Source organism: Chanodichthys erythropterus, chromosome 23 (genome assembly GCF_024489055.1).
Source record: "Chanodichthys erythropterus isolate Z2021 chromosome 23, ASM2448905v1, whole genome shotgun sequence".
Taxonomy (NCBI): domain Eukaryota; kingdom Metazoa; phylum Chordata; class Actinopteri; order Cypriniformes; family Xenocyprididae; genus Chanodichthys; species Chanodichthys erythropterus.
The window spans coordinates 2,915,372-2,943,123 of NC_090243.1; the positions used below are offsets into that span (position 1 = coordinate 2,915,372).

Genomic DNA, 27,752 nt, shown 5'->3' on the forward strand with positions numbered 1-27,752 from the left:
CTTCTTTTTTTGTTTTTTGTTTTGAAGAAAGACAAATATAAATGACGAAGAAAGCCAAAATATTAAATGTAATGGATGTATATTTACTGAGTAATCCATTATTTTGTAGAGGGGGGTCAGAATTGCAATTTGGAGTCAGATTTCAGGGGGGTAAAATGACTTTAGAACAACATCATTTTTATTTTTACACAGAGATTGGTTGGCCAGTTAGTTAAATCTGTTGACTTTAGCCATCTTTGTTGCATTATAAGCCAACAGTTTTAAAAAAAAGTTAGCATTTCTGTAACTCATTTTACAGATATCTTAATACCCTTTTAGATTCTAATTCTTAGTAAACTTTTCTTAATTTTTAAGGCCCAAGGTCCATGAGTAAACTGATACACATTTTCAATGGTCGTACATTTTTCTGAAGAACAAATTATGTTGAAACTAGAAATGTATCTCATTTTTTTTTCTATCAACAACTGAACATTCCTGTCTGAGTGCCATACATAGGATGTGGAAGTTTGTGTGCCTGTAATTCTAAAAGTATTAAAAATATCTCAATATCCATCTATATTATCATCCCTAATAAACTTTTCTTTTGTAATCTTCATTTTAAAAGCCCTGTAATATAGTTCAACCCCATATATAATGTGGCTCCATGTTCAAATTGTTGAATTTTACACATTTTCTATAGCTACACCAACGGATATTAAACATAAACCTCTATTCAAAACCATAAACTGAAAAAAAAAAAAAGAATTTTCAGGAAGATAGGCCTATATTGATGGCATAAAATTTGAAAACATAATAAATGAACATCTTTGAAATTTCAGCCAATAAAGCTTTTTATTTATTTTTTTTAAACATTGACACTTAAAAGTTTGAACTAAATGTTGCAACCATGTATGAATAAAGGAAAATGCATATTTTTTAATTAAAGAGAACTTAGAGAATTAGCCTATATGGGCTGCTTTTGGTGCTTGAGACTCTATTTAACAACATTAGCAATAGTGAAAGACGACTTCCCTTTTTGATCACGTCTTCCTCAGGGAGAATGCATGCTTTCTTCGGAACGGTTGGCAACTTTTTACAGTCTATGTTGGCAACCCTACATTTATATAATAGATTTTATTCAAAAATATTAGATTTATATTAATTATAGCTATTCATAATAAATAAATAAATAGCTATTAATTAATTAATAATTAAAAAGAATACTTCAACCGACAATAAAATATCTGTAGTCTATCTTGAAAGTCTTTCGAAACCCATGTGACTTTCTTTCTTCTGTGACAGAATAACGAAATGCTAAATATGTATTACTTATTATCACTACGATTAATTAACAGTTAACTAGTATTAATTGATTAGAATAAAGAGACAATATTACGCACTGAGGTCGATTTCGGACTATCAGCGCGTTTTATCAGAACGCAGAAGCGCTCGTGTGTCACGTGACGGTGACGTCAGTCGCCCTGCGTTACTGTGCGCCACTGATGCAGGGGGATCCATCATGGCGTCGATGCAGGTAAGATCACAGCTGACATCTAGTCCTGTTTAATCTATCAATCACTTCTTGATCCGGTGTCGAGTGTGTCGTCTCTGATAGTGTAAATAATGTTTTTTGGATACGCCTAATAAGGGGATCGAATATTGCTGTGTTATTTCTGAAATCATAACTTGTCCTCCTCGCTGCTCCTGAGCTGTCAGGGTGAGAATTATCGGTGCTTTAAAAGCAACAGCTGGCGAGCAGGACTCGCATAAACTACTGATTTACCGCAAACACAGTAAATGTAATGAGTAGAATCAACGCGTTTTTACTAGAAGTATTATGAGTTTGCTATTTGAATTGCTTGAAATCATGATATCAGTATGTCTACTTAATTTTCTCAAGCTATGCAAGGTTGTTTGTGACTGTGCAGGACATACAAAGTTATATTTTTATTCAACTTGACTTAATATTATTATGTTTTATGTTGAATAAGAATAGTGGCAATGACAGAATATAGGCAATGTTTGTTGCCATACAGTTGTCAGTGTTTATATATTCAAATTAATGTAAAATTCAGAGTGTGAATACTGATTAAAAATGTAAGCTTTAATAGCTTTTTTGAATATTATATTGAGATGTTTCAATGCTTGAATAGTAAAAATATGTCTCATGTGACTTAAATTGATTAATGTTTAATCTGAAGAGCTGTTTCTGACTGACATATTCCAGAGATTAAGGGGCTTTAATGCCAAGGACACTGTATCCCTTTGCATATTCCTATATATATATATATATAAAATACATATACACACACTCATATATATAGTGTATATGTTTATGTATATGTTTATATGTGTATATATGTATATGTGTGTGTATATAGTGTTATTCTATAGTCTTTGATTGTATACACACACAAACAAACACATGAGCAACCTCTGCTCTAGATTATTTTCTTTTCCTTTCTTTGTTCAATACTTTCCCTCTATTTCTCAACAGAAAAGGTTACAGAAAGAACTGCTAGCCTTGCAGAATGATCCACCCCCTGGAATGACCCTAAATGAGAAGAGCGTACAGAACACCATCACACAGTAAGACTGACACTTCCCGACTCTTTGTTTAATCTTATACCCATGTGTGTGATCGCTGTTTACTTATTAACAGTCTAGCTTTCTCCTGCCGTTCTGTATCAGAGATTGTCACATTTAAAAGTGCAATATGACTCATTGCATTAGATGTTAGCCATACTGCTATTGTTGTCATGTCAGGCCTGGAAAACTCTCAGCCATTGTGGGTATATTTTCCACATTTTAAACAAAACATTTCCCATTTGGTGTCTTTTGTAAGGCTGCTCTGCTCGATGTATAGTATGTCTCCTCTGACTAATCAAAAATTAAAGCTTGAGAGGGTAGTATTGCCGTAACAAACCTTACTGACCTCTTTTTGGCCTGTGCATGCGGTCATATCCGTGTCTAGAAATATATAGCGGTCTTTTGAGAAAAACGGTCACAAGACAAAAAAAGGTACATCACAATGTTCCAGAAAGGATTACTTATCTTAATCTTAATATAACCAGTCTTGTGCTCAGTGGCACATCTGTCTTCAAATATGTTTTTATATCTTTCTGTGCAGCAGTAATGAGAATAAATGATTGACATAATTACTTGGTTTCAGAAAGCTAAACATTGACAGCCATGTCAGTAATGTTTTCATTTATGTAACTCTGGTTGGTATTGTGGGAATGCAATGTAATGTGGGTTAGCCTAGCATTTTTATTAAGCTTTGTAATGCTTGGTGCGTATCTTATCAAAGAAACGTCAAGTATGAGCTATCAGTTTAGAAGCTTGCCGAACGCGTTTGTCCTGACTAATTGTTCTAATTGTGTTCATTGTTGTCCTACAAGTTTTTTGGGGGTGGTTCTCTGTGATGTAGATTTGAGGGCAGTTGTGATAGGTTGAAACAAGCCCAACCAAATCCAGCTTGGTTTTTGCATTTGAACAGTATTACCTGTTGCGATTTTATTGATAACTTCATGGATGTTCGATATAATTGCAAATATTTTAGATAAACGCAATAATTGTGCTATTTTTAAATTTCAATCACATTTTGTAGGGATGATCTGATCTATCGGCTGCAGATCGGTATCGGCCAATAATCACATTCAATAGAGTACCTCAGGCTACGTTCACACTGCAGGGCTTAATGCTCAATTCCGATTTTTTGAAAAAATTAGATTTTTTTGCAAGGCCGTTCACATTTTCAATTAAATGCGACCTTTTGTGATCTCCTGTGTGAACGTGAAATGACCCAGAAGTGACCCGCATGCGCAGAAGAGTATGCAACGGTCAACGACGTCACTCGTTGTTTGCAGAAGTAGATGGCCACTTCGTTTGTTCCAGTCTTTAACCTCCTTGTATTTGGCTCGGAGGCTTTTTATTTTTCACTGACATTGGAGCCAGGATCGTCTGTAACCACGCTCGGCCATTCCGCTGGAAATGTTATCGTAAACCGCCCGGTTCCGATAAGAGCCCTCGAGTTTGGCCTGAATAGAGCTGTCACCCCAAATATTAATTAAATCTGTGACCTCGCTTCCCTTCCATTGACTGGTCTCAGCAGCATCGTCCGCCATGGTTGTTGTTTATCTTCTCGTTCCCGCCTACTTCAACGCACAATTATGACATTTGTAGCGTATCAATGACGTACGGGTCGGATACATGTGGCCTGGCCGTTCAGACGGAGGTCGCATTTCAAAAGATCGGATACGTATCGGATTCAGGACCACATACCCAAGTGGCCTGGGTCACATTTGAAAAGATCGGATCTGTGTCGTTCAGACTGTCATGAAGATCAGATACAGGTCGCATGGGGCAAAAAAAAATCGGAATTGGGTCGTTTCAGCCAGCAGTGTGAACGTAGCCTCAGAGATGACGTGTTTTCGTATTCAAAACCCCGAAGCGAGTTAGCATTTTAGTACTTCCGGTTCCATCGCCCTAAAGTCTATGGTTTTTTTGAATGGGTTTTTGCTAAATCGCCTGAAATAAGGTGTGTGGTTAACAAAGCCTCTAAATATTTTCACATTTTGATCTATGACATAAAACACACCAGTTATAACCTGCTTGTGATTATTATTTTTTTTAAACCTTTATTGTGTCTTAAAAACGGCGGTTGCTAACAAGTGGCTAAAAGGGACTATTTCCGGCGGGGACTTTAGACTTCATCGTGATAAACAGGACATTTGGACAGCATTTCTCATGAAAAAGTGGATAAGTATTCATACACAGCGCAGATCATAATCAGCGATAATAAAGTTGTTTTTTAAATAAAGTTTTGAGGAAGCTTGGTGGTGGTGACGTTGATCCGCGACCGTTTATAGCCTACTGTCAGCTTTTATATCTGACGACTTTATTTAGGCTTCAAAATGTATAAATGTTGTGTTAACTTGTAAAGATTATCTTCATAGATAAAACGTGTAAGTGTCATAACCCTTTGTTAAACACAGAGCTTATTTTTTGCGATTTTTCCAAAAGTCTATGGGAAAAATGCATAGGCTTTCGATCGAGGGAACCCGTGCGCCGCTAACTTCCGGATTGGCCTACAAAAACATGTCATCCCTGAGGTACCCTATCAGCTCCCTAGTTCAGTAGTCTGGGCACTGATCAGGGAGTCAGCCATTATAAGAGCTGCATCAATCGCAAAATCCTTCCAGTGGAACGTTGTCTTCCTAAAAAAAAAAAATCCCGCAATGCATCGCAAAAAAACCGGGAGCATCAATGCTCACAGTGCTCCCTTACTGGAAATGACCACTTTCCAGAGCGCGAAACATAAAACGCACAAGCCAGTTCAATAAATATGACACATGATAGAAGATTTATTGGAAAGAACAGGAATCCTGGAGGACGCCAGGTTTATTCTTACCTATTTCCTGGGGAAGTCTTATTAAAGCCAAAATGTATTGAAGCTATTTAATTGAGAATAAGATGTACCATCCCGTTCTTTGACCAGCAAACATTCATCGCACTATCTAGTTAGTCAGCTTGCTGACGATTGTGGAATTTCGGTCAAATACATGCTATTTTCACTGTGTATAAACACACAATTTGCTTCAAATGGTTATTCATAATGACAAGACAAGGCAATGTCGCTGTTGTGAAAAAAAAAAAAAAACTAATAAAGAATTGTCTTACCAGTCACAGCAGAAATCGTTCTCCCCTCTTCCATTTTTAAAGTTTATGGCATGGCCTGTTTGGAAACTCAAGTATACAAATTATCTTAGAGTTTCCTAGTAGTAAATACAACTTGAGGGGGGGGCTCATGTCCAGTTTCCAACTATGAAATATTTCTTTTGCATTAAAACCCCTTTGTCTAAAGAATATTCCAGAAATATATCAATCAGAATTGGCTCTTCAAATTAAACATTAATCAAGTTAAATCATATGAGACACATTATTACTTAGCATTGGAATATCTCGGTACAATTTTCAAAAATATAAACAGTCAAACCAAAAATTATTCAGACGTTTTTGATATATTTTTTTACTAATGGGGTGCAGGACACTATAGTTCATTTATGTAAGTGAGGATAGCAAAATAAAGTAAACTGTGACATATTATACCCAAAAATTCTTCATACAGTGGACTATCAGTAAGATTGCTAAAAATTTGGAACCAAAAATTATTTATACACTGTGACCTGACCATTATCGAAGGCGATTCATCTGCGATAATGAACGTGATATTGCGTAGCTTGTCAGTGAACTACGGCTCTGTCTATTAAAGCAGGTGATGGCGATTTAGCAGTAATCAGGGAACCGGCTTTACTGACGAAATGCGTGTGACAATCGCATACGATATATCGCCCAGCCCTATCGTCGAGGGAGATATATTTACGAACGGAAAACAAAGTGCTACTGTTAGAAACTTAGCTTAGAATACAGTTATGTATTATTATCTTTGTGTCTCTGCAACGTCTGTCAGCGCAGCTCACTTTCTCACCCGAGCATGTGGATATTATTGTTTTTCTCAACATGAACGTGAAACAATATAAACACGATAACCATATACTGATAGTGTATTATATATGTTTTGTACAATAACTGGCGCTGTCGGCTTTATTAGTATTTTTCCCGCTCGCGCTGCTTGAGATTAAATGCTTTTGTTCTTAATATTTTCTGTTTACACATATTGTTTAATGCTTTGAACTAAAAGAAAACCTTAAGATATAATTTAAGCTTGTTCAGAAATGGTTACAAAATATTGAATATAAAACAATAATGTCTTTTTCGTTTAACCTCATTTAAATAAACGAATATTCGAATATTCGTTTTTTTTACGAGCCCAAATATTCGAATACAATATTTTGGAAAAATGCCCATCCCTAGACTGTACATGTAGGCATCATTAGTTTGAAGCACAATATAAAGCAAATTTCATGTTTATTAATTTGTGTCCTTCGTTATTTTATAGATGTGTTTGCAATATGTCAAACTACATTGATATAAACAATATTGTCCAATCCTAGGGGGTAAACTTGGACTTGAAATTACGCAGAGAAGTTCCATACATGCAATGGTTACAATACCACTTTTTTTGTATTTGTAATGGAAAGACCTGCACTGAAAATTTTCAGTACAATTACACCCCTATCTATATTATCATCTTCTCTCATGTGAAGCAATAATGTTCCATTCGAACTAAGGCAGAAATGTGAGCTGCTGTGCCGACACAGCACTGATGCTCCAGGAATATTTCCGCTTCGCCTTCGGAATGTTCTCGCTCTTCTGAAAACAAACTGCTTCTGTAGATATATGATAATGCTGTGGCAGGAAAATGACATTGTGGATGTCACTTTATCTGACTCTGGTATGTTGCAAGAGGTTTTTGTTTTCAGTTGGTCTGACATTGATATTGCAAATTAAAATGTGTGCTTCTTTTAAATTAAAGTGTGATTCATTAATTAAGTATGGTTAAATCTGTTATTGCATTAAATTGATCAAAAGTGACAGTAAAATTTTTTTTATAATGTTACAAAAGTGCTGTTCTTTTAATCCTTCTATTTATCAAAGAATCTTTAAGAAAAAGTATCACAGTTTTTACAAAAATATTAAGGGATCATGTGACACGGAAGCCTGGAGTTAACCTCTATTGAAAATTTGACAGCTTTGCCATCACAGGAATAAATAACTTTTTAAAAGGTGAAAAACATATGTTTTAATTTGTAATAATATTTCACCATATTACTGTTTTTACTGTTATTTTTGATTAAAAAAATGCAGCTTTGGTGAGCATAAGAGAAAACATTAGAAAAATCTTACCAACCCCAAACTTTTGAATGGTAGTGTGTTTTTGGTCCTGTCGTACGGTGGCCGAGAGAGCTCAACGCGCTGCAAATAAAGAAAACATCTTCATCAGTTTGACAACACATGCGCTGCAAACTCCACAACACTTACAAATAGAAAAACGCGCTGCAAATAAAGAAAACATCTTCATCAGTTTGACAACACACATGCGCTGCAAACTCCACAACACTTACAAAAAGAAAAACGCGCTGCAAATAAAGAAAACATCTTCATCAGTTTGACAACACATATGCGCTGCAAACTCCACAACACTTACAAAAAGAAAAACGCGCTGCAAATAAAGAAAACATCTTCATCAGTTTGACAACACATGCGCTGAAAACTCCACAAAACTTACAAATAGAAAAACGCGCTGAAAATAAAGAAAACATCTTCATCAGTTTGACAACACATGCGCTGCAAACTCCACAACACTTACAAAAAGAAAAACGCGCTGCAAATAAAGAAAACATCTTCATCAGTTTGACAACACATATGCGCTGCAAACTCCACAACACTTACAAAAAGAAAAACGCGCTGCAAATAAAGAAAACATCTTCATCAGTTTGACAACACACATGCGCTGCAAACTCCACAACACTTACAAAAAGAAAAACGCGCTGCAAATAAAGAAAACATCTTCATCAGTTTGACAACACATGCGCTGCAAACTCCACAACACTTACAAAAAGAAAAACGCGCTGCAAATAAAGAAAACATCTTCATCAGTTTGAGAACATATGCGCTGCAAACTCCTCAACTCTTACAAAAAAAGAAAAAACGCGCTGCAAATAAAGAAAACATCTTCATCAGTTTGACAACACATGAGCTTCAAACTCCACAACACTTACTAAAATAAAAACGCGCTGCAAATAAAGAAAACATCTTCATCAGTTTGACAACATATGCGCTGCAAACTCCACAACACTTACAAAAAGAAAAACGCGCTGCAAATAAAGAAAACATGTGGAGTTTGCAGCGCATATGTGTTGTCAAACTGATGAAGATGTTTTCTTTATTTGCAGCGCGTTTCACTATTTGTAAGTGTTGTGGAGTTTGCAGCGCATGTGTTGTCAAACTGATGAAGATGTTTTCTCATTTGCAGCGCGTTGAGCTCTCTCGGCCACCGTACTGTCGTTTAAAATTATTGCCTGACATTGTGTATTTATGTTCCATACATTTTTTGTTCCTTAGTATTTTTTTTTCTCTTTGTTTTCCTTTACTTTCGCCTCATCATTTTACATATGTTTATAATCGCAGAGGAATAACTTCAGAAGTGGGAAATTAAAGATGTAGAGCATTTTTAATTGTTCAGCTATATGCAAATTTAGTTTTGTTTTAGGCTACCATGTCAACGTGAGAAATTATCTCATTATATAATGTGGTGCGTTTTTGCTCCCAAAAACTGAAGTTCATTTATTTAACCAAATGTATGTCACCCTCTGTGCCAGATGTTTCCTCCAGCGATATCAGGCATTCTATGTCAGTAATCTCAGTGCAAAATGCTTTAGAATTAGTGAAGGACACACATGAGCACATAGTGACGCATACCAGTGAGTCCGATGTGTTGAGTCAGGAAAATCACCTTTAGTTCTCTGTCCATTCTCACTCTCACTTTATTTTTGCTAGAAAATGAAGGCTTGTCAAATTGCTTTCTTAGTTTATGGTTGTCATAATGACTGGAAATTGACCTCTGATATAGTGCTGCTTCCCTTATTGTTGTTTAGTTCTGGATATTTAATGGTTGTGTTGTCTTTGATTGCTCATCATCTTGCTACTTGTTACCTGTCTTCCTCCTCATGTTTAATTCTCTAGTTCTTTTATGGCTGAAGTGAAACACTCTGCTGGCTGGCAGTTAGGGCTGCACAATATTGCGATATGCGAGAAAAATGCAATATGCGATAACTTGTTTAATAATGCAATATTCGATATGTGATACGATAATGCTTTAAGTGTGTAAAATCAATTAAAATTATATTTAAATCTATTTAAAAACTGCAAATGCTATAACTTTTCTAAAAGTGAACGGCAGTGTTTTTAGCATTTAGCAATGTCATTTTAACATCAACGTAAACAAACAAACACAAAAGCTATTTAAATACCAAAAACTCTTTGCTCAGCTTGGTAATATATAGTTATATCAACCTGAAAACGTAACATCAAGAACATCCAGGTAAACCAAAATACTTGAAACTAGGGGTGGAAGATGTTATTTTTGTAACTTTAATTTATATTCATTATTAAAAATAAGAACAACGAGGCAAATTGCGAACAATAGGACAAATACAATAAAACAAAGATACATATGAAATACAGCGCTTTAAGTTTTTCATGTAGGCCTATATTAGATCTATTGAACAGTAGCATTCAAGCAAGAAACAATGCAGAAACTGAATTATCAAATATAAAAATAAAACACTGCATAGTCTTCACATGATTTAAATATAAATTGATTCATATTAAAGGTGCCCTAGAATGAAATATTGAGTTTATCTTGGCATAGTTGAATAACAAGAGTTCAGTACATGGAAATGACATACAGTGAGTCTCAAACACCATTGTTTCCACTTCCTTATAGAAATCTCATTTGTTTAAAAGACCTCCGAAGAACAGGCGAATCTCAACATAACACCGACTCTTACGTAACAGTCGGCCTCATTAATATGTACGCCCCCAATATTTGCATATTCCAGCTCATGTTCAAGGCATTAGACAAGGGCAGCCAGTATTAACGTCTGGATCTGTGCACAGCTGAATCATCAGACTAGGTAAGCAAGCAAGGACAATAGCGAAAAATGGCAGATGGAGCAATAATAGCTGACAAGATTCATGATAACATGATATTTTCAGTGATATTTGTAAACTGTCTTTTTAAATGTTTCATTAGCATGTTGCTAATGTACTGTTAAATGTGGTTAAAGTTACCATCGTTTCTTACTGTATTCGTGGAGACCAGAGCCATCGCTTTTTTCATAATTAAACACTTGCAGTCTGTATAATTCATAAACACAACTTCATTCTTTATAAATCTCTCCAACAGTGTAGCATTAGCTGTTAGCCATGGAGCATACTATCAAACTCATTCAGAATCAAATGAAATAAACATCCAAATAAATACAATACTCACATAATCCGATGTATGCATGCAGCATGCATGACGAACACTTTGTAAAGATCCATTTTGAGGGTTATATTAGCTGTGTGAACTTTGTTTATGCAATGATAGAGTCAAGAGCTCGGGAGGGGGCGGAGAGCGCGAGCAATCAAAGGGGCCGCAGCCTGAATCGGCACATTTTTAATTATGCCCCAAAATAGGCAGTTAAAAAAAATGAATTAAAAAAAATCTATGGGGTATTTTGAGCTGAAACTTCACAGACACATTCAGGGGACACCCTAGACTTAAATTACATCTTTTAAAAAACATTCAATGACACTTTTTAAAGCTACAAAAGTTATTCAGTCAATAGTAGTGAGTGATTTTCTCTTTTTCATTTGTTGTTTGACAGACAGCAACTCCACCCCTACAATCCCATACAAAATCTGAGATCTGGTGATAAGAGAATTCTCTCTGTTCTCAGATTGCGATTAAAGCAGAGAGGTGATGGAGCCTTTGCTATTGCTGGGCCCAGGCTGTGGAATGGTCTCCAGGCCTCTTTGAGATCAGCACAGTCTCTAACTATTTTTAAATCTTCTCTTAAAACTTACTTTTTTCCCTTAGCTTTTAATTCAGTATGAGTGTCTGGTGTGAATGTATGGTTCCGCTTTGTACTTTATTTTTTATTTTTTTCTTTGGTCAGCCATGCTTGCTGTTTTTAAATGTGCTACATATAATAGATGTACACCCATCCTATTTCTTTCCTAACTTTTTACGTTTTAATTAAGACATAACTGATTGTGTTTACATGAATACTTGCCAAGACATTTTGACATAACTGTGTGTATTTGACCGTTCCAGTAACTGTTGCCAATTTTTTGAAGTACCCTATCAAAATCATTCAGATATCAAAAGCCGTTGCAAAATGCATATCGCGATATGTACATTTGTAATATTTCAGTAATTTTGATATATCGTGCAGCCCTACTGGCAGTAGAGTAGTCCTATTATTTTTTTTTTTTTCAATAGTTTACTTTGTTGCTAATATGTATGTAACTTTTGCATAGAATAAGAGCCCATTTAGTTAACCCAAATGTTTCATTATTAATATCTTTCTGTTTCTCTTTACAGATGGATTGTGGATATGGAAGGAGCCTCTGGTACTCTTTATGAAGGGGAGAAATTTCAGCTTCTATTTAAATTTAGTAGTCGTTATCCCTTTGACTCACCTCAGGTAAGTCTAAATATTATTTATTAACTATTTTAAATAATGTAGTGCAATGTATATATATTTTTTGCAATCTATATTTTTATTGGCAATATTTATAGGAATGAGTAATTTTCATTCATTTCATTTTTCATAGTTTATTAACATTTTTATGATAGTTGTTATGTGCTTGTCATTTAATAGTTTTGTTTAAAATATTTCTAAATTTTTTTAGAAATTTTTTAAAGTTTATTTTTTATTTCCGTTTTAGTTAAATATTTTAATATTTCAACAAACTTATTTCAATATGTTGCCAAGGCAATATTTAAAAATCCTTTTTTTTTTTCATCTAATATTTGTATTTTATTTTATTTCAACTTTATTTCAGTTAACAAAGTTTTTAATAGTTGTAGCTTAGTTTTACATAACTAACACTTTCTGGCATGGTTTTCCGTGTATCATTTTATTATGTTTCTGTATGTAGTCAGAGACAGATCATAACACACAAGTGTGATCGCTCATGGAAGCATTAACTTTTCCTCCATTTTCTTACACTCAACTACAGTTACTCACAGTACACGGATCACATGTACACCACTGTCTGTGCTGTTCTTGGTAGTTGCCACATTGCATTGCTGCTCATTTACATAAAATCTAACTTTGTGCATTGCTGGACTCACTTTAAAGTTTATTAAAATAAAGTAAAATAATAGGATCAATCTGTACAAGGGCATTTTGAGCTTGTAGACTGTGGATTTAAAGGCCACATTTGAGGGGATTAGCTACGATCTTATTTTACATGTCAGTCCCACTATAAATAACAGACCAGTACAGACCAAATTAGATAAACAACCTTTTAGAGTTGAGAACTGCATGACTGTATGAGTTGAGACATACAAGTGACGGAAATGCTGTTGATGGTTTAGAGCTGATACAAAGTGTAAATGGAGCAAAGGTAAGTGTATGCCTTAGTATATATTCTTGGCCAACTGTTTTTTAAATGTGATAAAGGTGGGCAGCACTTAAGATTAAAAGTGACTGATGAACAACCTTATTGTTACTGAAGTGGCCCTAGCAGAGTTTGTGTGCATTAAGTGCTTTTAATCGAAAGGGAGACACTGGCTGTATTATGATCGTGAGTGCTCTATTCTTTTCCTCATGTAAGTCCGGATCTGGCGCCAGCTTCTCATTCAGCCGGCTGTCTCTGTCTCTACCTCCTAATCTAGCGGACTCATGCCAATTGTGAGGACTAAGCACTGGCTTATGATTTAAAGGGATAGTTCACCCCAAAATTAACATTCTGTCATCATTTACTTGCCCTTGTGTTGTTTTAAATCCAAATGATTTTCTTTGTTTTGTGGAACACAAAAGGAGAAGTTTTGAAGAATGTCCATGCTGCTCTTTTCCATAGAGTGAAAGTGAATGGGAACTGAAGCTCTCAAGCTCTGAAAATGACAAAGAGCACCACAAAAGCATCATAAAATTAGTCTGTTCAGTGTTAATTCAGTTTAGTTCAATAACGTGTCGCTGTTGCAAAATGCGACAGTTATGAAACTAAGTCGAATCAGGTACAATGCATCTCTGCAGAAAACAGTGGTGTCATCATTGTTCAAGTGTCATTCAGATAGTAACCATTTATTTTTATTGTGTTGAAAAGAGCAGCTTGGAGCAAGACAAGCACTATGGAAGAGGATTAGGACCTAGCAATAATAAAAAAATAAAGCCATCTCGAGATTAAATTTGTTACATTTCGAGAAAAAGCTTGTTAAATTTCGAGAAAAAAGTCCAAATTAAATGTTGAGAATAAACTTGTTAAATTATGAGAAACTCGTTAAATTTCGAGAAAAAAGTGGAGATGTAATTTAATGAGTTTATTCTCAACATTTTAAGAAAAAACTTGTTAAATTTCAAGAAAAAAGTCGAGATAAAATGTTGAGAATGAAGTTGTTAAATTACGAGAAAAAACTCATTAAATTTCGAGAAAAAAGTCTAGATAAAATGTTGAGAATAAAGTTGTTAAATTACGAGAACAAATTCGTTAAATTATGAGAAAAATGTCGTTAAATTTCGAAAAGAAAGTTGAGATCAAATGTTGAGAATAAACTCATTAAATTATGAGGAAAAAAATGAAATTTAATGAGTTTTTTTTCTCATAATTTAATGAGTTTAAGCTCGAGATGTTTTTTTTTTTTTTATTGCTTGGCCCTAATCCATTTCCGTAAAGCACACATGGTCATATAGTGTATCATATTGAAATGTAAACAAATATACTATTTGTTTATGTTGTGTTTTGACAGGTAATGTTCACAGGAGACAATATACCTGTCCATCCCCACGTTTATAGCAATGGCCACATCTGCCTGTCCATCTTAACAGAGGATTGGTCACCGGCTCTTTCGGTGCAGTCTGTTTGTCTTAGCATTATTAGCATGCTGTCTAGCTGCAAAGAGAAGGTAAGTGTCTCATGTCACAATGTAGTAGTTTTCTTGATAAATTGACAATCACAATTTTTTTGGTTTAAAGTAGAGACCTCGGTTCTCCCACAGTTATGCAAAAAGTTAATTGCTGCAGTCTATTTAAAAAAAAATAATAATTTGAATGAAAGAAATCTGCTTGAATGAATGATTCAATGACTCACTCATAAAAACTTTACTTTTAATTACTGAATCAGCTGCTGCATTCGAAATCGCATACTGTATAGTAGGTACTACATTTGGTTTGAAACTTACTTCGCAACCGTTCAAAAAAAGTATGTTCTATATGGTATGAATGGGCCTCATTCATGAAACTTATGAGTAAATATGGAGTAGTTTGCGCGTAAAAATGAACCTTCCCGAAAACTCTTCTCCGGATTCAAAAACACTTCGTAAACATCAGATTTGATAATTAAATGTGAATATGTTAATGAATAATTCGTAATTAGGGCGCGTGCACACGTTCATTCACAATTAGCATAATCCCCACTTATGAATTACAACTACGCAAATTACGTGTCCAGGAACGCTATGAAATCTTCCGGACTCCCTTCTCATGTTTGACTCCAGTATATTGCATAAATGCAAAAGACACTTATAGGCCATATGTCTAACAATAAATCTTCAATTAACGTGTGTCCACCAAAGCATTTTTAGCCAGCTGAAAAAAATGCCTAGTGCTCTTCTGAAAATGGACAGCTGGGGGCACTTGAGAGTGCTTTGGAGGCGCAGTGTTTTTTCCAGCTGAGACGCTTTGGTTGCTATGATGATACGGAATATGCCAGGCAGTAGTGTGTTACTAGTATCAGTCCCTCCAGAAAAACACAGATTGTGATTTTGCTGCACATTTTCTTTAAAAATGCGATGGAATATGCGGGATATTTTTGCAATTTTATGCAATGAAATTGCGAGAACTTGCAAAAACTGCGGTTTGATGAAAAAGAGAAAAAAAGGTGATTCCCCCAACACCCTGTTCTCACTAGGCTACTACTTTAATGTAAAGAGTCATTTCTTATTACTTCCTATGATAAGCAAGCATACTAAATCACAGAATATTTAAGTTCTCATTCTTTTTTATTGCAGACCTTAATTAACACATGGCTCAAACTTACAAAACATTGAGTCAAACAAGTTCTGTAAAAGAAATATTCAACAACTTCTGTAAAAATGAATAAATAAATTATATAAAAAAATAAAATGTGTGCTTCCTGTTTTACAGAGGTAGCTATACAAAACAGACATCTTCTGTTAAATTAAGTGCTTCCAATGCACAAAGTGCAATCTCTTACTGCAACGTAAATTATTTTACATACTTCTAATATACTTACAACTGTAAGGTTTTGTTAGTGTTCTGTAACACATAGGGAAACTGCTTCGCACGGTCTTTTGCGCTTATTTTTGTTGGCAAATGAGAATGATTTGCGTGCTTCATCATGGTTTCACCGCGGGGTTTGCAGATGATGTTCACGTCACGTAATTACGTCACTTCATAAGGTTCCCATGGCAATAGGGGGAAAATAATGCCGCTTTACTTGTGTGAAGTAAATGCAACTTTTTCAACTTTCAGCTAAGATATATGTGACTTTTTTGCAAAGAAAATGCAGGTATTATTAAATCATGCTAGCCCTGCATATTTTGCTTGCTGAAATCGGCAATTTATGCGGCAAAAGTGCGGCGTATTTGAAAAAATGCGACCCCCGCATAAATATGCGGACTTTGGCTGATTATGCATTAAATCAGGCGATCGCATAATCACGTTTTTCTGGAGGGACTGTAGTATCTCATTATGTAGAATATTACTGCATATAAAAATGCAGTAACCAGCAATAATAACTTCTCCATTGTTGTTCAGTCATTGTACAAGTGGGATGATTGGTCAGTATAATTTTGTCCCACCCCTCCTCCACTGTGATTGGTCGGCTGGATAAAAGATGACAGTGACGAGCGCTGCGTTGAACTCTTGGCTACAAAAAAAAAAAAAAACACCAAACAAAAAATCCACATGGCAAACAAACTCGTGAAATATTATTATGGTAGGCTGCAAAGTGCATCAGAATGCAATGTCATCAGTTTGCCTAAAAGAACACAGAACATTCGAAAGTTTTTATACACCATTTACATGTGGTAGGGGGCAAAATTTCTTTCATACCCACTCACATATTGAAATTGAAAACGACTTCTGAACGATTTACACAAAAATTTGTGCTTGTGTTTCATGAATGAGGCTCATTGTGTGTAATATGAATGAATTTCAGACATACCATGTCTGCCATGTTGTCACTGTCATGTGACCTACGGTGTCAGTTGTATTGCATCACCTCCTTTCATAAATCTTCTCCCCTGGCCTCAGACTTTTGTCAGAAGTAGTAGGTCATCTGGGTACTTTTCACCTACTGTTTTATAAATACTATGAATTTGGATATACTATTCAGCCCACATACTGTTTTTCACCGACTAGTATGGAAGTAGGCATATTCAGATGCATCAAGCTTTTTTGAATGAATCTCTTGAATGAGTGATTCAATGACAAATACGTGTTTTAACTTGTCGCCACCTACTGGTGTAATTATGTATTTGATACAATCTTTATTTGAAGCATCTTTGAAGTTACTTTCAAAAGGTTTTGATCACTACTGTAGACATCAGTGTTTATATCCAAAATACAAACTTTTATCCCAGTACTTCTGTGATAATTTGAATTATTGTAATACACAAATAATGATACTGTGTGGTTGGAAAGACTGTTTGTGAAGCTGTTTCATACCTATGCATGACAGCTGCTCTCTCTGGCTCAGCGGCAGCATGAACACAGATTTGAATGTTCCACTGTAATCGTACTCATCAAAGGTTTAATAGCCATAACAGAATCATTGTCATTAAGGAATAAGATCAAGTGGGTGTTTAAATCGAGATTGTGATCTTTTAACGATTAATCTTGCAGCTCTAATGTATACTATCTAAAATATTGTATTTGGTTATTGTATCTGTTGCAGTGGAGATGAATATGTAAAGGATAGATTCTAATATGGGACATATTAGACAGATATGTTTGTTCATTAGTTACAATAGTAAGAATTTAACTGCATCTTACAGCCATATCTGGTGCCTCTCTGAATCAATGGCTTACTAATTAGAGTACTTGCTTAAATGTGTCTTAACGCTGACTTTTTATAATTGACAGTTTATACAACCTTAGAGACAGGAGAGGAAAACAATCAATCCTTAAGTGTTTATAATCTGTTCAATTTACAACCACCTATTCAAACATGAATGACATTTTCTTGGCATTTTCTTGGCTGCCCCACCAATAAAAAAAATGAAAAATTTGCATGGATTTTTGCGAGCATTGTCTCCGGAAACTAGTTTATATATGTAGTATATACACTACCGTTCAAGAGTTTGGGGTCAGATTTATTTTTTGAAAGAAATTGGTACATTTATTCAGCAAGGATGCATTAAATTGATTAAAAGTGACAGTAAAGACATTCATAAAGTTGCAAAAGTTTTACATTTCAAATAAATAGTATAGCACAACTGTTTTCAACATTGATAATAATCAGAAATGTTTCTTGAGCAGCAAATTATAATCATTTCTGAAGGATCATGTGACACTGAAGACTGGAGTAATGATGCTGAAAATCCAGCTTTGGGGAATAAATTAAATTTTAAAATATATTGAAATATAAAACATTTATTTTAAACTGTTAAAAATATATTACAATATTACTTTTTTTACTGCATTTTTGATCAAATAAATGCCGCTTTGGTGAGCATAAGAGAATTCTTTCAAAAATATTTTAAAAAGCATGTTGTTCCCAAACTTTTGATTGGTAGTTTATATAAAATATATATATTTATTATAATTATTATTATTATTATTTTTTTATACTTTTTTTCTTTACAGAGGCGGCCACCTGATAACTCCTTTTATGTACGGACATGTAATAAAAATCCAAAGAAGACAAAATGGTGGTATCATGGTAAGAACTAATGTTTTACTTGGAATTCGATGAAACCATTTAACACCTTTGTATTGGAAATGTAATGTATTTATTATGTAATGTAAATATATTTAAATGTATTTAAAATATGCCCTTTTTTTCACAGATGACACCTGTTAATATGAACTTTCTAGAACTCCCGGAGGGAAGAAGTCCTACTGACCTATAAAAGCACTTTTTTAAATCATATGGTCTCTGAACTTTAACCTTGGACTCAAACTCAAGCATGGACTCAGACCACAAACATGGGAGATGATGTCAGCTGTGTTACCGGTAACCAGTTGGATGCATGTTTGGGGAAAAAAAAAAAAACAGATGAAGAAAGGAAATAAATTTGAGGAATGGGAATGGAAACTGACCCATCATCTATTTGGTGTGGAGAAATGTAGATTTATTCAGGAAGAATGAATTCTTTTTGTAGTGAGATTGCTTTGTCTTGGACCACACACGCACACACGTTCCTATTCTTTTTTTGTCATTGGTATGTTTTAGGGTCCATGTGTCTCGTGCAATAACAAGGATGGGTGCATAACAGGGCCAATAATGAGAAATCCAAATCATATTGTAGAAATCCAAAACAAATCTGGAAACGATTGTAGTGTCCCTTTGCTTATCTTTCCTCTTATTCCTACTGAAATTTATATGCACTGTGAAACGATTTAAGAAAAGAAGAGTTCATTGCAGTTCTACTGATGGTGCGCCACTTCAGGTGGTAAAATTCGGATTGGTTCACTGTAAATAGTTTAATTTAAGAATGGTACAGTTTTATCTGATTCATCGCCAGTTCTGATATCACAGCAAATGGTGTTTTCATTGTCTGTTATGCTTGTTCAGATTATATTTGCTCTGTATGAGCATTAAAACCAACCTTGACCATCCATGGACTTTATTTACCTCTACCAAGTCATATGGGATGGAACCAGTGTTCTACGTAGTTTTGGCATTAAAGCAAAGCTAGGTAACCCAATATATTGAATGTTGGCAAGAAAGTTCCGTCTTGTTCTATCTTATTTGTATAAAATGTTTTGTATTGAGATGTCGGCTCAAATCTCTTTAAACTATTCCATTTTAAATGTTTTCTTCCTTGATTGCTTTCACATTATTTTTATTTTTTTTGGTCATGCTTTTACTTTTTTTTTTTTTTTGGTACAAGTAATGAAAAAAGTTGAAGAATGGCAGTATGTTTGGGAATGTATGTCTTATTTAATTCTGGGTACTTGTTTTATTCTCTGTAACCTCAGATGGTTTGGAAGTTATTGTGGTTTGTATATTCTCAAGATGTTGATTATCCTGGTCATACTTGTCTGGCTCAGGTAATTTTTTCAAGGAAGACAAAAAAAAATCACAAATATTCCTGAATATTTTCCATTCGATTGTATTTTCTCCTAAAGGACTGTTACATAGTTAAAAAAAATTGATGCATATAACTCTTAAAAGTGAAATTACTTAACTAAACTGGCAGCATGGTCTATATGTAGATAGACAAATGATTTATTCAGAGCACATATTTGATAATGTTTGGATCCTGCACTTTTTCCACAATTAAATTATTTTATTTCTCCAAAAATGAGTGTTACTAGGGTCAAAGATTATCAGTAGTTTGGCCTTTGTTATCTGTAATAATAATAACTAAAAAAAGCCTCTGTCCACAACAGTTATATATGTTTGATGTACGATATCTGATTGGTAATGTTTAATTTCACACTGTTGATTAAATTAATACACTCCAAAGATGTATTTTTTAGCCATTTATTCAGAAATACTTGAATATTCCAAACCTGGTTGGCTTGTCTTCTTTTCCATTTTCTGTGGTACTTCCAAGTGAATGTGTTGGTGTAGAAAAAATGGAGATGGCCATGACTCTTCCCTCTGCACACAATATCAGGATACTTTGTGTTACACATGTAATTGTCCTTACTACTGAAAGAAAATGTTTGACAACAGGGCTAAACTTGAATGTGTGATTGGCGGTTGAGAATTAAATTGGTGTTATATTGGACACCTGTCATCATTTGAAAGGAAGTTAATAAGTGTATATGGTTAAGTAGACTTGGGTATCTCTGAACAGTTTTTTGTTTGTTTGTTTGTTTGTTTAATGAAGGGTTCTTATTAAATTTTGGTTTGCAAGTTATAAGAGGTGATAGTTATTTTTCTTATTCTTTATTTGAGTTTTTTTGGTATGTACAAATTATGTAAGTTGTGCCTGTTAATTTAAAAATAAAAATACAGGTTTTGAGTGAGTCTTTATCATTTACACACTACATAACCACAGTTGTTCACTTTTATATTTATATAATTTTAATTATTATTTTTTATTTGAATGGTGTCAATGTTTCCACCAAAGCGTTAAAGGGTTAGTTCACCCAAAAATGAAAATAATGTAATTTATTACTCACCCTCATGTCGTTCCACACCTGTAAGACCTTCATTAATCTTCGGAACACAAATTAAGATATTTTTGTTGAAATCCGATGGCTCAGTGAGGCCTGCATAGCCAGCAATGACATTTCCTCTCTCAAGATCCATAAAGGTACTAAAAACATATTTAAATCAGTTCATGTGAGTACAGAGGTTTAATAGTAATGTTATAAAGCGACAATATTTTTGGTGCGCCAAACCCCCCAAAATAACGACTTACAGTGATGGCTGATTTCAAAACACTGCTTCATTAAGCTTTGGAGCGTTACAAATCTTTTGTGTCGAATCATGATTCTGATTGCATGTCAAACTGCTGAAATCACCTGACTTTGGCGCTCCAAACCGCTGATTCGACACACTGATTCATTTGTGCTCTGATCGTTCCTGAAGCAGTGTTTTGAAATCGGCCATCACTATATAAGTCGTTATTTTGTTTTTTTTGGAGCACCAAAAATATTCTCGTCACTTTATAATATTAATATTGAACCACTGTACTCACATGAACTGATTTAAATATGTTTTTAGTACCTTTATGGATCTTGAGAGAGGAAATGTCATTGCTGGCTATGCAGGCCTCACTGAGCCATCGGATTTCAACAAAAATATCTTCATTTGTGATCCGAAGATTAACGAAGGTCTTACGAGTGTGGAACGGCATGAGGGTGAGTAATAAATGACATTATTTTTAATTTTTGGGTGAACTAACCCTTTAAACAGCAAAAACTTTTTTTTCAACATCAATAACAATAATAATAGTTTCTTGAGCCCCAAATCGGCATAAGAATGATTTCTGAAGGATCATGTGACACTGAAGACTGGCGTAATAATGCTGAAAATTCAACTTTGTCATCAGAGGAATAAATTACGTTTTAAAATAAATAAAACAATTATTTTAAATTGTAATATTATTTCAGAATATTTCTCTTTTTATTGTATTTTTGATTAAATAAATGCAGCTTTGGTGAGCATAAAGGATTTTTTGATTTAGGCTATTACATACATTGCATATTATATTAGGCTCTGTTATATTTAATATTCATTGTATGGTATATGTAACATGTATATAAATAAATTAGCGTATTAAACACGTTTTTAAAAAGTTATGAAGTGTGTTATTTAAATGTACAGAGCACTTTTTCATCCCTAGTCAGTATCAGGAAGCCGGACTGTACCATCTGTGCGACAGGAGAGGGGTGCACTCTTTTCGCTGTCCTCAAAGAACTAATTACAAAATTGACCAAAACTGTGCTAATTATGAACTTAAGCACACACCATTCACCAAGCAATGCCTTGCCGTCGTCATAGTGGACTATTTCTGGAAAAAAACGTGTTGCTCATATGTTGGTTCAGTCCTGGTACCATCAGTTCTCTTTAGTGTTTGCCAATGTTGGAGGTGTAACTGGGGTCTGGCCCTGGACGAAGGTAAACTATTATTATTAAACGCGTTGTGGTTTGAAGTAAAGATGACTTCAGGATTGCTCTTGAAACTGCGCTCTGTCGTTTGGTTGTTTAGCGGCAGCTCAGACGGTGTGCATCGATGAGATGTGAGGGGTATTTAGTCGTTCAGCCATGATGTCTGCACATTCCCAGCTGAGTTCAGACCGGTGGCCTGTGTGCTGGAAAGGAAGGTTGTGTTTCAAAACCCAGATTAGGGTTTGAGACACAGTCCTAGCCTAGTTTATGTTACTGTTTAAGGGAATGTAACATATCGTAGTCTTGTTAATCATAACAGACCTTAGAAAATGACACCCTCAGTGAGTGCATAGTCAACTGGGAAGAGAGTGACCTCACTTTTGAGAGTCAGCTTTACAAAGAAAGCTGTCTTCTCATCCTCTGCTCTAATAATGCCCAGGATGGATCCTAGTAGTCGAATGTCACTCCACTGGCTTGATGCTGACTTGCTTCCAGTCCGTCATTTGTCACACTTGGTTTGTTTGTTTAAGGATGGATGTCTTGCACTGATTGCATTTGATGTAATTATTGTAGTGTGAAGCTGTATAGTACGTTTTGGAAATATACAGGGATTTTAAAAGGGTTATTTCCAGGTTCAGAAAAGCCCATGGAAGTTATGAAAATAGTAAACATTATTGTAAAAGACATTGATATTTACTTGGTAAATTTGGTACATATGTTTTCTTGGCTCACCTCTAAAATGGCTGGAATTTGGTCTTTTCATTCATTCAGTTTTTTTCATTTTCGTTATCATTTTCATTCATCATTGTTTCTGGAGCTGATAGTATATCCATCACATTTTTCCCCAAATACAGCAGTGTTATTTTAGTATTATTTATATACTATTAGTATTTATTCATATATTTTTTTAAATTATTCTTTATTTTTATATTTTCATTTTTGTTTTAGTTTAAATTTAGTTAAATTAGTTTCATTTTAGTTTAAAGGGATAGTTCAAATTGTTCCAAACCTGTATGAATTGCTTTCTTCTGCTAAACACAAAAGAAGATATTTTGAATTATATTATGCCTTATATTATTATTATTAAATTTCAGCAAACCAAACAGTTGATGGGCACCAATTACTTCTGGTCACTGTGATTTTTGTCAAGTAAGACATGTTGCTGGATCAACATATTTTGTTGATCCTGGAACAACATTCCTGTCCAAAAATTTAGTCCTAAAGGAACACTAGGCTCATTTTAGGCTCATTTTCCAGCTCCCCTAGAGTTAAAGGGTTGAGTTTTACCGTTTTTTAATCCATTCAGCCGATCTCCGGGTCTGGTGGTACCACTTTTAGCATAGCTTAGCATAGTTCATTGAATCTGATTAGACCGTTAGCATCTCGCTCAAAAATGACCAAAGAGTTTTGATATTGTTCCTATTTAAAACTTGACTCTTCTGTAGTTACATCGTGTACTAAGACCGACAGAAAATGAAAAGTTGCGATTTTCTAGGCTGATATGACTAGGAACTATACTCTCATTCTGACATAGTAATCAAGGAACTTTGCTGCCGTATCATGGGTGCAGCAGGCGCGGTGATATTACGCATTGGCTGTGACCCCCCTGTTTGCACAGGGAGCGTGCCTTGCAACAATGGAGACATTTGTTAGAGGCGCTGCATAATATCATTGCGCCTGCTGCACCCATGATACGGCAGCAAAGTTCCTTGATTATTACGCCGGAAAGAGAGTATAGTTCCTAGCCATATCAGCCTAGAAAATCACAACTTTTCATTTTCTGTCAGACTTAGTACATGATGTAACTACAGAAGAGTCAAGTTTTAAATAGAAAAAATATTGAAACTCTTTAGACCGTTAGCATCTCGCTCAAAAATAACTAATCAGATTCAATGAACTATGCTAAGCTATGCTAAAAGTGGTACCGCCAGACCCGGAGATTGGCTGAATGGATTCAAAAATGGTAAAACTCAACTGTTTAGTGAGTGTTTGAGTGTTCTTTTAACTCTATTCCTACCCCTAAATCTAATCCTACCCATAACATCCCTAAAATCAGAGGGGAAAGATATGTGAATAACACTGATGTAGAAGCAACTAACCCTGGTTGCGAGCCTAAATGTGACATAAATGGTAAACTTGTCCCTCAAATCTGATTGGTTGATTGGAATGTTGTTCCAGGTTCAACAAAGATGTTGATCCAGGAACATGTTGTACTTGGTGAAATTACATTCACCAATTACTTCCATAATGTGGGGAAAAAACAAAACAAAACAAAAAAACTGGGAGTCAATGAGGCCCATCGACGGTTGGCTCTCATATTCTTCAAAATATATATTTTTTGTTTTCAAAACAAGTTAGAAAGACAACTTTAGGGTAAGTAAATGATGAGAGAATTTTCATTTTTGGGTGAACTACCCCTTTTAAGGCTTAGTAATTTTGTCATGTAGCCTAACTTTTATAATTTTTCTATTTAGCTTTAATTTATAAAGTTTTTTATATATATATATATATATATATATATATATATATATATATATATATATATATATTATATTATTATATTATATTATATTATATTATATTATATTATATTATATTATATTATATTATATTATATTATATTATATTATATTATATTATATTATATTATATTAGTTGTAGTTTTAGTTAATAACAACACTGAAATACTGTCATATTTTACAGTGATCATATCCATTTAGGTGATTCGTTGATTTGTTTTGAATTCACCCATATGAAATGAAAGTAATGTATCCAATCCATTGTTCTTCACCGAAGCGGTGATTTTTCTTTTGTGTTGCACTTTGTCACAGCACTCTATTTTGTTTGACATCTGCTTAGACGTAATACTGATCTGACAGCCTGCCAATATACGAGTTATTGTCTGACGGAGTTAACTTTGAGTTAAAGAAGATACAGCCTTGTCTGTTTTAAAAATAGCATGCTTGGCTTATCCGGTTTGAAATTATTTCATGTCCTTGACCGCGTCTGTCCTATAATGGAGTGGAAAGGGCATTTCGCTTGTAACCTACAATACTACAGCCTGTACAGTTGATGTAGAGAGAGACTGTTTCATTTTAAATCATGTTGTTTTAACAGTGATAGAGCATGGCTCAAGTGAAAGTGCAGACCTCAGCCCCCTTGTCTGGACCTGGCCTGACCGCTGTGGTGCCCGCTGTGGCCATGCCCAGCCCAGGAGCTCTGGGTCTGCAGCCCACCATCAATGGCACAGTGCCAGCCACAACGCCCACCTGCCCCAGCCCTGCCTCTGGCTTTGTGGACTCCACTGTACCAGCCAGCCCATCAGGTACCAGGATGCTGAGTGCATACAAATCTGATCCATTTTGCCAGTTTGGTCAAGGTCCCTTCACTCACGGCCATCTTTTAAATTATTTCAGTCATGCAAGTGCTGTTCACTAAGCTTACGAGTAAATTTCAGATTTGAAATCACCAATGAAATCTGACAACAACTGTCTCATAAATTTTGGTCATAAATATGATCACAGACCTTTATTTTTCAAACGCGATTAATCGTTGCAGCCCTAGATTCGGCCTGACTGTTTCTATAGCCACCGGAGCTTCTACAGGCAGATGCAGTGACTTTACCAATTGGTAATTTATTTAGAAGGCAGGACTTATTCTGCCATATTGTGCATTGCACTTTCTCCTATTCATAGTAATACAGTTCTTATCAAAAGTTTGGAAACATGAAATTTTTTAAATGTTTTTGAAAGAAGTCTCTTATGCTCACCAAGGCTGCATTTATTTAATCAAAAATACAGTAAAAACGGTAATACTGCAAAATATTATTACAAATTAAAATAATGGTTTTCAATTTTAATATATTTTGAAATTAATTTAATTTATTCCTGTGATGCAAAGCTGAATTTTCAGCATCATTACTGTAGACTTAAGTGTCACGTGATCCTTTAGAAATCATTCTAATATGTTGATTTGGTACTCAAGAAACATATATATTATCATCAATGCAGTGTTAATTTTGACAGCAAATTTTGATTTAGTTTTTTTAGTTAATTTTGGTCATCAGAAATGGTTTTAGTCTAGTTTTAGTCGACTTAATCTACAGTAGATTTAGTCAACTAAAATCTAATTTAGTTAAATTGTAATGCATTAAATAAGCATTTTTCTAACAATGCACAGATCCAATACACTGATATACTCTCTAAACTGTTCATTTAAGACAACCAACTGTACTTTACTTGCCAAAGTGGACTTTTTTTGACTGTTCAAGTGCAAAAACACACACTTGTCAGGGATTGACACACTTATCATTGAGGTATTTTTATAGTTTTTGTTTAAAATTTTGATTAGATTTGATTTTTAGTTTTTCTGCATTCATTATAATTTCAGTTAAAAGTTTTAGTAATTTGTGTATGTATTTTAGTTTTTGCTTTTAAATGTCTATAGTTCTTTTTTTATTTCTGTTTTAGTTATTTTAGTACATCAGGTTAAGCTGAATGAAATAAAATAAGTTAACATTTTTTATATATTTATTTTATTTCAGTTAAGGTTTATTTCAAGTAATGAAGATTTTTGTTATGGTTTTAGGTTTAGTTAACTATAATAACCCTTGTACCTGTAAAATATATAGAATAATGTGTCAAGTCTTTCCTTAATGTGACAGAAGATACAGTAGTTTACTATGAATTTATTGTGTAAACAAAATAACAATAATGACCAGGAAAAAATAATAATTACAAACCATCCCGAAATACACTTTGACCCTTATTTTGAAATGTTTGCTCATTTAAGTTCAGATGAGGGACATAAACTATGCATTCTTACAACCGTCTAAAACATATTACCATATAAACATTGTGTAGTAAACATTGTCATAATTCATCAACATTAGCTTATAAGCAATTGCTTGGCATAAATGTGCGCTATTCATTAATTGCGAAGCAGTCTGAAGTGCTGCTGGATGAGCCTGTAGAGGGCGTAACAGCGCCGCTTTTCCCGCGGTTAGATCAGCACGTTACACTTCAAATGTGCGCATCTTCCACACAGGACAGCACTCCTGACTGGATATTTTCCCAAATCAACCCTCTCTATCATTTTCATCTAGTTTTTATTAGTTGATGAAAATTAGAGTAGATTTTAGTAATAGTTTGTCATTCAAAACACATTTTTATTTATTCATCGTCTCGTTTTTGTCTGTGAAAGGTTGTTGACAAAAAAATTGACATGTTGACACAAATTATTCGTCAGCGAAATTAACACTGCATCAATGCTGAAAATAGTTCAATCAACAGCATTTACTTGAATTTATAAAATTTATTAAAGCATTTAAGTAG

General features: G+C 34.5%; 2 protein-coding genes across 5 annotated transcripts in view; both read left to right on the forward strand.

Moving 5' to 3' along the window:
- The first annotated feature begins 1,433 nt into the window (after window positions 1-1,433).
- On the forward strand, window positions 1,434-20,784 carry ube2wb (ubiquitin conjugating enzyme E2 Wb). The gene is made up of 6 exons (XM_067378363.1): window positions 1,434-1,513; window positions 2,477-2,568; window positions 12,038-12,140; window positions 14,411-14,566; window positions 18,492-18,567; window positions 18,695-20,784. The coding sequence occupies exons 1-6, from the start codon at window positions 1,499-1,501 to the stop codon at window positions 18,706-18,708; spliced, it is 456 nt and encodes a 151-aa protein (XP_067234464.1). The 5' UTR covers window positions 1,434-1,498; the 3' UTR covers window positions 18,709-20,784.
- A 1,581-nt stretch (window positions 20,785-22,365) lies between these two features.
- stau2 (staufen double-stranded RNA binding protein 2) overlaps window positions 22,366-27,752 on the forward strand; it is a 153,262-nt gene continuing 147,875 nt past the window's right edge. For 3 of the 4 annotated variants that reach the window (XM_067377626.1, XM_067377628.1, XM_067377629.1), the window contains exons 1-2: window positions 22,366-22,428; window positions 25,537-25,744. In XM_067377626.1, coding sequence (XP_067233727.1) covers window positions 25,546-25,744 — 199 coding nt within the window. In that variant the 5' untranslated portion in view covers window positions 22,366-22,428; window positions 25,537-25,545. Of the gene's footprint in view, window positions 22,429-22,543; window positions 22,558-25,536; window positions 25,745-27,752 lie in introns of those variants that run through there. The other variant, XM_067377627.1, reaches the window with a different exon arrangement.